General features: G+C 32.6%; 1 protein-coding gene across 1 annotated transcript; it reads left to right on the top strand.

Moving 5' to 3' along the window:
• Positions 1 to 2,667: 2,667 nt before the first annotated feature.
• Positions 2,668 to 7,069, top strand: LOC111399430 (probable LRR receptor-like serine/threonine-protein kinase At3g47570). The gene is made up of 4 exons (XM_023026739.1): positions 2,668 to 3,586; positions 3,725 to 3,868; positions 4,498 to 6,271; positions 6,537 to 7,069. Exons 3-4 carry the CDS (start codon positions 5,026 to 5,028, stop codon positions 6,860 to 6,862), a joined length of 1,572 nt encoding a protein of 523 aa, XP_022882507.1. The 5' UTR covers positions 2,668 to 3,586; positions 3,725 to 3,868; positions 4,498 to 5,025; the 3' UTR covers positions 6,863 to 7,069.
• Positions 7,070 to 11,052: the final 3,983 nt, after the last annotated feature.

Below are 11,052 nucleotides of genomic sequence, written 5' to 3' on the forward strand. Positions count from 1 at the left end.
CATAAACGAAAAAAAGTCTTGCGAGTAGTGAAATAGAAAAATATAGAATTATAGTCAAGAACACTGCTTTTTAACAATGCTTTCTTGTTGTTTGTTAGGTGGAATGACATTTTAATATCTAATTGCACTAAAGAAACTTGAGGCACACAAAAATTTCATTTATGCTGATCGACGAAATTTCGTAAGTATACGGTATCGTAATCAAGTAATAGGGTGGCAATTGAGCTAAATGACTCGTCCACTCCCCTCCTTGAAGCTTGATTCATGGATTACTTAGGCTCGTCCGTGGACAAGCATGGATTTGAGCCGAATGAATAATAAGTATAGTGACCAAACGGCTACATTTTTTTGATTTTTGATCGTCGTTGATTATCACAAATCTTTTAAATGTGACCGTTGGATAATGTTAGAAAAAAAAAATTAAAAAATTTTGGAATCATGATTGCAATTCTCCCTATTATTGGTAAAATCGTAACTTTATAAAACAATTAAAATGAAATAATTAAATAAGGGTAAACGGGTCATCATGTTATATCCTGCTTTTGTTAAGCTGAAGTTCAATTTTGCTTTCTGGATGGTGGTTTTATTTGATTTGTGAGCAGAATTTTTTTACGGGTTGTGTGATTTTGCTTTAAATTTTAAGTGGTTTCGGTTCATTAACTTACAGATGATTTATGACGAATTACAGATGTTGCTCTCTATTTGTTCATGGTTGCATTCTTGGAGTTGAATATTTTCCATTTTTCTTCTTTTAGATTTAATTTCTGGATCTCCCTGGAAAATTTCCTGACCCTCTACTGCTCCTTCGAAATTGGACAATAGTGGGATGGGTGAGTTATGGAGACGGTGGGAATACCGGTTGTCGGGGCTTTCCATGATTAATTTGGCTGCGGTGGTGGAGGAATCTGGCTGTTTAATGTGTAGATAAGGGAGTAAATAGTAGATGGATGATTGGGGATATTTGGCTGATATTTCTTGGCAGAAGAACAGATCAAGTGATGATTTTGAGGTGGTGGTTGTGATTCCGGTATGGTGTGTGGGTGGCCCGGTTGTGGGTGGATTTTCCGGTTTCTTTTTGGGTGGAGTTGGAGTCGGGTGTTAGAGGGAAGAAAGCTTTCAGTTTTATTAATTTTATTTTAATTGTTTTATAAAGTTACCATCTTATCCTTACTAAAATTGTTAATAATATGGTCAAAATTATTTTTATGGGTGAATTGAGACTGACTTATGGACGAAACTGTCCATTCGTCCTTCAGTCGTTTGTACTTGAAAGGTTTTGGATCATGAATACAACAAATGAAAAGTTAGGGTAAAATCTACAAAAATTTAAAAGGTTTGGGACCATTGCTGCAATTATCCCTTGTATTATGCTATTTGTACAAAAGTGGTTAACAAAATTGGTTGACAAAAGTGTGTTGACAAAATTCAAGTCATTGATTTTCAATTATTAAAAATCTTTTTTTTTTTAATAATTGGTGTAGATATTAATGTGTAAACCAATTTTATACATGTAGCATAACTCATTATACCTTATTTTATCGAGAGATTGTGTGGTTCAAAATAAATTTTAAAAAAAAAAGAGTTTCTTAGAGACATGAACCTAATTATTGGGGACGCACTAGGCAAAGAAAGTCTTAACTACTTATCCCTTTACCTTAAAAGACTCTTGCCTAAAAATACTATTCATTCTTGAGTACCTTGTTTTCACACCACTGTTCGTTATCTTGTTCTTCAATAGAAGTAGATACTTTTTTAGTCAAAACGACGTCGTATCCTTCTTTGAAGAACAAAATTCTTGAACCAAGCATGTGGGACCCATTGTGAGATAGGAAAGTCAAAAATTTCGATTGACACATCTGTTATATACCTTTTATTTTTCAAAGCAAGAATGACTGAATCACCAACCAAATTAGAATGTGTATTCCATGCAAGAATATCGAGACAAATTGCATTTTCACTGTCACTTAAATCTTGACGGAATCACTTTTTTGGGAAATTTCTTATTAATTTTTTTTTTCATTGGGTGATTGATATTTTTTTTGTGTCAATATTTTTTTACTGGATGATTTATTTAGTTTTTTTTGTAAAAATCTACCATAAATTTTCTATATTCTCTTGAAACTCATTTCGAGAACTATATTATAGACACGTCGAATGATCTAAATGAATATCGAAAATAGTTAAACGTATATCAAACGTGTGTGTTAAAAATGCGTATAACTCGTCTTTTTTCTTAAAAAAAAAATTAATTATTTTATTAATTATTATTATTTTGTCACGATAATTTTCTCAATATAATTTACATCATTTTTTATGTACATGACGTCAATTATTTTTCATTTTAGACGTAAAAATTCCTAATAAAATTATTATCACTTTATAATTTATATGGGTTATAAATTTTTATACTATTTTCCTACTTTTCTCCATTTCTTTACGCAACATCTATAAAAAAAAATATGTACTTCTTTTCTTTATTCCTTTATGCAACAATTAATCAAAATTGTAGATTTTTTGAGAGAAATAAATAGATATTTTGACACGATAATATTACGTAAAAAATGACATAGCCCGTGCATTGCACGGGTGGAAAACTAGTAAAATAAAAATTCTGTACATTTTCTAGTATTTATACCTCCAATCCAGCATTGTTAGCAGCAGCAAGAAAAAGTGTCATGCAGAAGGCTAAATACTTTCTCCGTGCAATTTTGTTGGTACAGTGTCTAATGGCTTGCAAAGCCATGGCAGCAACAAATATTACTACTGATCAATCTTCTCTTCTTACCTTCAAAGCCCATATAAATTTAGATCCTTCACACATTTTATCCAAAAATTGGTCGGTTTCTACTTCTGTTTGTGTCTGGATTGGAGTTACTTGTGGTCTTCGCCACCAGAGAGTGACTGCCTTGGATATTTCTAATATGAATCTTATTAGAAAGATACCTTCCCAATTGGGAAATTCTATCCTTCCTTGTTTCTATCAACTTGACTGGAAACTATTTTCATGGTAGTCTTCCTCAAGAGTTGATTCAACTCCGACGGTTAAAAATCATGCTCTTCCGTTCCAACAAATTCAGTGGCGAAATTCCTTCATGGCTTCATTTCTTACCTAAGTAACAAGTTTTGAGTCTTAGAAATAACAGATTTACATGTTTCATTCCACCTTCTCTCTCCAACATATCTACTCTCGACACTCTGGATCTCTCTTTCAATCCTCTGCAAGGGAAAATCCCGGAAGACATTGGAAATCTTCATAACTTGAAAAAGCTTCTATTACAAGATAACAGACTCATTGGTGTAATACCATTGCAGATTTTCAACATATCGACAATGGAATTTCTTTCTTTTACAAGGAATAACTTAATTGGCAATCTCCCTATTCAAATATGCCATGGCTTCCCAAGACTCCAAACGTTTTTTCTATCTGAAAATGAATTGGGTGGTAAAATTCCTTCCAATCTATCAGAATGTTTACACCTTCAGAGTCTTGATTTGTCTAACAACAAATTTAGTGGATCCATTCCGGGAGAAATTGGGAGAATAAGGACGCTTCAGATTTTATCTCTTTTTTCAAATGATTTGTCCGGTAAATGAATCATGATTGATGTTGCACTAGTACTATAATTTTTTTGTTTGAAGAGATCTTCATTCATAGAATTATTGATTTTATCCAGATCAACATTTCGGTAATTTTAGTCTCTCGTTCTGATTTCACAATTGACAGGTGCAATTCCACGTGAGTTGGGTAATCTGGATAACCTGAGGATGTTGAGCTTGGGATTTAATTTTCTTAGTGGCTCTATACCAGCCAGTATCTTTAACATTTCATCATTGCAAGTGATTGAGATTCAAGAGTGCAACCTATCCGGTAACTTTTAGCCCCTGTTTGATGTTTGATAGCTACTATTTGAAAACTGTTTTTTTTTTTTTTTACTTACTCATTTTCAACCATACATTCACACAATAAATATTCTGCACTTAAATCCAAAATTTTTCCCTTTTGTTAACCATACATTCTTCTATAAATTATTATTCAGGTGCGAAATGAGGCTAAGATGCCAATGCACGCATTATTAGGTTTTTTTCCTTTTTCTTTTTTTTTTTTACAATTCTTTTAAGTTAAAACTTATAATTATTAAATAATTTTTTATTGATTAAAAATTTAAAATAATATTAAAATAAGAAAATGCTTTTTAACGCTTTTTTAGGCATTTGCCTCGCCTAATCCCACATTGCCCTTAGTTTAGCATCAACGCAATGCCACGAATTACGCTATTTAGAACACTGATTTTTATACAGAAATTTAAAGAATACTATTTCTTTTAAAGTTTGAGCGCTACATAATTTTTAGATGTAATCCCACAAGAGATAGGCAATCACCACCACTTGGAGCATCTTCATTTGGACAGTAATAACTTAAATGGTTTCATGCCCCCCTAAGAATCTTCAACGTCTCAAAATTATTATTGATATCGGTTCCAATTAATCAACTTTCAGGAATCCCAAAAGATTGGCAATGAAAAATCTTCCGAACTGAAGGCGATATCCCTGCGTTACAACAATTTTACTGGACCAATTCCAAACTTCCTTGGGAATTTGAGCTTCATTAAAATTGTCGACTTGACTGGGAACAATTTCATTAGTGAATCTCCAGAATTGAGCTTCATCACTTCATTGACAAGCTGTAGGTATTTAACAAATTTGGCTTTTGACAGCAATCCTTTGAATGGCATTCTTCCATTTTCAATTGGGAATTTGTCCCGTTCTCTTCAATATTTTTATGGTTATAATTGTGGTCTCAGAGGTAGCATTCCAAATGAAATAGGCAATCTCACCAATTTGATAGCGTTAAGTCTGTTTGGCAATGAGTTGACAGGATCAATTCCAGCAAGCTTGGTGAATTTACAAAAGCTTCAAGGATTAGATCTTCAAATCAATAACATAAGTGGATCTATCCCGAACTCTCTCTGTGAACTTCACAATTTATATGAATTGGGATTGTCACAAAATCAAATATCAGGTGCTATGCCATGTTGCATAGGGAATATTACTACACTAAGGCATCTATATATCGATACCAACAGATTGACTTCCAGCATACTTGCAAGTCTGTGGCTCTTGAAAGATCTTCTAGTGTTGAATCTATCTACAAATACTTTGAGTGGCTCTTTACCTCAAGAAATTGGGAACCTGAGGGCTGCAACTCTTATTGATCTATCAGCCAATCAATTCTCAGGTAGGATTCCAAGCACAATTGGAGATATACAGACCTTGAGTAATCTTTCCTTAGCACATAACGCACTGCAAGGATCTATTCCAGAGTCCATGGGTAAGATTATAAGCTTGGTGCACCTCGATCTATCTCACAACAATCTTTCTGGTAATATCCCCAAATCCTTTGAGGCACTTAAGTATCTCACGTACTTGAACGTTTCTTTCAATGATTTAAGTGGTGAAGTTCCTTCTGGTGGTGCTTTCAAAAACTTTTCAAGTCAATCCTTCATGTCTAATGAAAGATTATGTGGAGATCTTATATTTAGTCTCCCATCATGTCCTACTGGTAGACAAAAGAGAAGAAAAACGAGGCTTGCAGTTGTATTTTCTTTGTTGGGGATTACATTACTCATTTTAATTGTCACAGCCTTGGCGATGTATGCAATTGGAAGATACCGAAGGAAAATTTTGGTGGAAAATGGAGTAGACTTTGCACCTGGCACAACTCTAAGGGTCTCATGTTATGAACTTTTGCAAGCAACTGAAGGGTATAGTGAGAGCCATTTGCTTGGGACTGGGAGTTCGGGCTCTGTCTATAGAGGGACTCTCAATACTGGAAGGAATGTGGCAGTGAAGGTTTTCAACTTGCAAGAACAAAATGCATTCAAGAGTTTTGACGTAGAATGCGAAGTATTACGCAACCTTCGCCATAGGAATTTGTGCAAAGTCATTAGTACTTGCTCCAATCCAGATTTCAAGGCCTTGGTGCTTGAGTATATGTTCAATGGAAGCCTTGAGAAGTGGTTGTATTCAGACGACTACATGTTGGATATCTTGCAGAGAATTAACATAATGATAAACGTAGCATATGGATTGGAATATCTGCACTACAACTACTCAACGCCTATTGTTCATTGTGATTTGAAGCCAAGTAATGTTCTGCTAGATGAAGATTTGGTCGCCCACTTGAGTGATTTTGGAATTGCTAAGTTATTGGGTGAAGGAGAAAGCAATGCATACACTACAACTTTGGGAACATTGGGTTACATTGCACCAGGTAAAGCTCCTATATTTTACTCCAATATTTACTCATGAGCATTTAGGATACGTTTGGTTACTAAATTAGACCAGATAAGGGTAGTTTAGATTGTTAATATTCTTATTCATTGTTAACAAAAACAAAAACACAGTAATGCTTTATAAATTTTTAGATGTATTGTAGATTACAATATACAACCGCACATAATGCAACCTATATATATTTCTAATACAGTGTAATGACAACGTAATACGACTAATGAATTTTATAAAGTTTTATGTAGACTATGGATTGGAAGGATCGGTGTCAATAAGATGTGATGTTTATAGCTATGGCATTATGTTAATGGAAGTATTTACACGAATGAAACCAAGCGATGAAAAATTCTCAGGAGATTTAAACCTAAGGAGTTGGATAAATGATTCTATGCCTTATGCAATTACTGGGATTATAGATTCAAACTTGTTGGGACAAGAAGAACACGACACAAAGAAGTTGAGATGTTTGTCATCTATAATGGAACTTGCTTTAAATTGCTCGATGCAGAGTGCTAGTGAGAGGGTGAACATGAAAGAAGTTGTAACAGTATTGAAGAATATCAAATTTTAGCTCCTCGCTTAATGGCCTTTTGAAATTTAACAGCATAATGCAATTTGTTCTCTATGTATTATTTGATGATCCGATGAATCTGTGGAGATTTTATATTTTGTCAGTAAAGTTATATAACATGCAATAAAATCTAGTTCAAATTTTCTAAGTTGACAAGTTGAATTCTCTAGATGTCTTGAATGCTTTCTAGAAATCCATGGAGATTATATATTGTCTATAAATATTTTTGCTATTTTTAAGTTGAATATATATATTCTTAAAATTCATGTAAACCAAAATTAGGAAAGGTTGAATTCAAGTGGGCCAACAATATGAAAATGATTTTATTTTATTTATTTATTTATTTTTGTAAAATTGTTTACATTTTAATAATATAGATGACTCATCAAAAGGGCTTGCACTTCAAAATTTGAAGCGTTTCGAACACGACTAGAAATGATAAGGAGAGAAGAATTAAATCTATGAGTCGATGCTGAAGGGGAAAATTGAAAACGGATTAATAGCAAAAAATCTCTACAAAATTAACGATGTGTGATATAATCCATACCTATTGAAAATCACAGAAAACGTCCCTATTCGAAACCTTAAGTGCGGAATACAACCTTTTGGGTGCAAATCTTCCAGTATGAAATTTGGAGTGTGATTTATCCCCTACCATCTAATTCCGCTTGTTAGATGTTAAAAACAGTAGCAATTGACAAAATTGAAAAGGAATAATTGCAGTTGTGATCCCAAACTTTTTATATTTTTTACAAATTATACACAAATAATTTTATGTGTACCAACCACAATCCCGAACTTTTAAAATTTTATTTTCTTCCCCATAAAAACGATAAATAGAACACGGAGAAATCAATGGTTTCTCATAACAAACATAATACCAACTTCTCCATTTTCACAAAGAAAAAATTATCAAAATTTTTTTTTTGCTCTCCTGGTTACTATTTAGATTATAGAATACAGATTCTAATTAATTTGAAACTAGAGGGATAAACACGATAACTAAGTACTAAACCAAAGCAACTGTATTTCTAATTGCAGCCCTCAATTTTGCTCTAAGTTCCTTGTTTTTACTGAACAGGGGGAAAAAACCTTTCCACCAACAAAAAATTCCAGTTTTTCTTTTTCAATTTCTTCCACTAAACCCTAAACGGTAAGGGGAAAAAAGCAAACAGAATAAAGGAAGATTTCAATATGTGCTAAATGTCTCCTACCCCTATTCCGTCGACAGTGCCACCACCACAATCCACCTGTCTATCTACTACCAGATCAAGAACCAAAACTAATTATCACCATGGGTTCTCAATTTGAGCTTTTGCTTTTTCTCACTTTTTTAATTTGCTATTTTTTTTTGCTGGTGTGTGGATGTGAGAGAGAGAGAAGAGAGAGAGAGAGAGAGAGAGAATCAAGGGCTGATATGGAGAAATGAAAGAGAAAAAAAATTGGTTAATGTAATGCAATGCCCACGTGGAATAAGGGCATTTACCAAGAAATGCAATGAAATTTGGTTTTGGGAATTGATGTGAAATTCAAATCCACTGATGTGAAATTTGGGGGTGGGTGGGGATTTTTTTATTTCATTTTTGGTTTTTTATTTAAATTATTTGATATGGAATAATATAAAATTATCAATTTATCCTTTAAAATCGGAGAGGAAAATAAAATTTTATACGTTTGGGATTGTGGTTGGCACATATAAAAATTTTGAATATAATTTGTAAAGAATATAAAAAGTTTGGGATCACAACTGCAATTATACCATTTCACTTTTGTCGGTTTCTACTGCTTTCAACGGCTAAACTATTTTCAATATAGAAAAGTTGCTGCATACTTGCATTCTTTCACATTTTTTGGCCACTGAGTCGTTGTTCACTTGAAACAATCAATTAGTCTTCTATATGGGGATCACCAATTCTACTAAGAATTCAGTAATCTATTTGTGAGTCATAATGATGCATACCGAAATGAATTGCGGAATTAGAGGTTATGGGCATTGCAAATCGCAGATGGATATTAGGCAAACAAACTATGCCTAATTCGCAATATAGTTATGGCTGACTTATAGTTGGTAACACGTTAGAAATGACATTCACGTTATATTATAACATTTTTTCTATTATACTCTCATCTCCAACAAACCACAAATCAAAAAAACCATATTAGCCTGACATAAAGAGCAAGCATAACACATGAATCATTACACATATATTACCCATACATGATAAAATAATCATAATTGGACAATATTAATTAGAAAAAAAAATGTGAAAACTTAGGATTAACTACAAGTTAAGACGTTTATAAAAATCCCGAGGCATTAAAAGCATCTCATCATTTGTCTTCCAGCATGTTTTCAACTAAAGTAAACTTAAGAAATAAAACATTCTTCAGTAGTCATTCTTCACTGGCACAACGCATTTTTTATTTTGAAAATATGAATCACACAACATAAATACCCAAAAACTAAGAATGATAGGTTTTGTATGAGAATTATAGAACAGTAATATATTGTTGTAATGGATGATGAATATAGCAATGAAAGAAAGTCGCAAAAGAGCCTTTTGAGAGGGCTATACTCTCCTATTCCATACTCGACTAACTTTGTTTTTGCGTGCCTACTCCAATCTATCTCTTCTCTATTTGTAAGTATTGTAGAGAAATTGATTGTTTATTTCTCAATGATTGTACAATGTCATGAGTTACAATTTATAATACAAAGAAAGCTGTTAAAAAAAAAAAGAAAAAAAAAAGGAAAGGAAACTTCTAATCTCCTAAAACTAGTAAGAAATCAAATAATAGACCATACAACACTAATTATGGAAAGGAAATGATCTTTAAACAATTCTGCCTAATTTTCGCCTTCCTCCTTATTTTGATATGATCCCCGTTTTTCACACTCCCCTTCAAGTTGGATTGTAGATGTTAATCATGTATAACTTGCATATGAAATCATTGAAGTTTTATGGAGGTAGTTATTTGGTAAAAATATCAGCAGTTTGTTCTCGTGTAGGACATAGGTCACGCAAATAGTCCATTCCTCAACATTTTCCTTTATAAAGTGTCTGTTTACTTCCACATGATTGGTGCTGAATGAGATATTGATTGCTACCTTGTTATCACAATAGATTTTGACAGGATGCTTTACTCTGACGTGCAATTCTTCTATAAGTTTTCTCATCAACAATCCTTAACATATTCCTTGTCCAACAACTCTAAACTCTACTTCAGCACTATAACACCCTAAAAATTTTATAGAACAAAAGTATTTGTTCTATCTGGTATATTTTTATATTTTGGAAAATTGTGGGACTAAGGTGATATATGTATTGGTTAGATTTTATTTGGGCCAAATATTTAGGTTTTGATAGAACAGTGATAATTATATCGATATGGGGCTCATTGGATTGCTCGTATTTAATCATTTATCTTAGGCTCGAGAAAAAGTTAATTAGGATAAACGAAACTTAAATCATTGAGATTTAAAGAAGCTGTCAATAAATATTATTTTATTACTTTTGTTTGAGATTGAAGTAAAATGGGTTGTTTTATTTGAATTGCATAGAACTTTTGGATAAATTGGACTTCCACTTTCTATAGGACACTTGTCATATATTTATCCATTTTTGCAATCGATATTTTCATAGAAAAAGTCAAATTTCTTTCACCATGCTATATAATTTTTGTAAACATAGTAGCAGGCTAAAAATAAAGTTGGAACGTGATTTTGGTTTTGTTTCTCCAAGAATTTATTTGATCTGACGAGGTAGGATAACGAGGTGTGGTTGTTTTTATTTTGTTTAAATTATTTTTTCGTGTTGTCGAATTATTATACTATGAAAGTTAAAGATATGATATAATATGATATATATATATATATATAAAGATATTATATTTATTAAGCTCTTACCGATTTCTAAAGATATGATGACGATATGTTATTTTTTGACACATGTTTTAAATCTTTTATTTGGGATTGCACCATTATTCATGTCCTACTGAGTATTATCATATAATCACATTTTTCCCAACTCCTTACAGTTTAGAACAGGCCATTGGTTGACGGGCGATGAGGTACAATCGTGATGCTAGAATTTATGAGACTTAAAAAAATGATTCGGTGAAACGTGACTATGAACTTTATTTTTAGATTATTTTTAGTTTATTTACTGCGTGGATTTTTGTTATTTAGG

The sequence above is a fragment of the Olea europaea genome, chromosome 9 (assembly GCF_002742605.1).
Source record: "Olea europaea var. sylvestris chromosome 9, O_europaea_v1, whole genome shotgun sequence".
NCBI lineage: Eukaryota > Viridiplantae > Streptophyta > Magnoliopsida > Lamiales > Oleaceae > Olea > Olea europaea.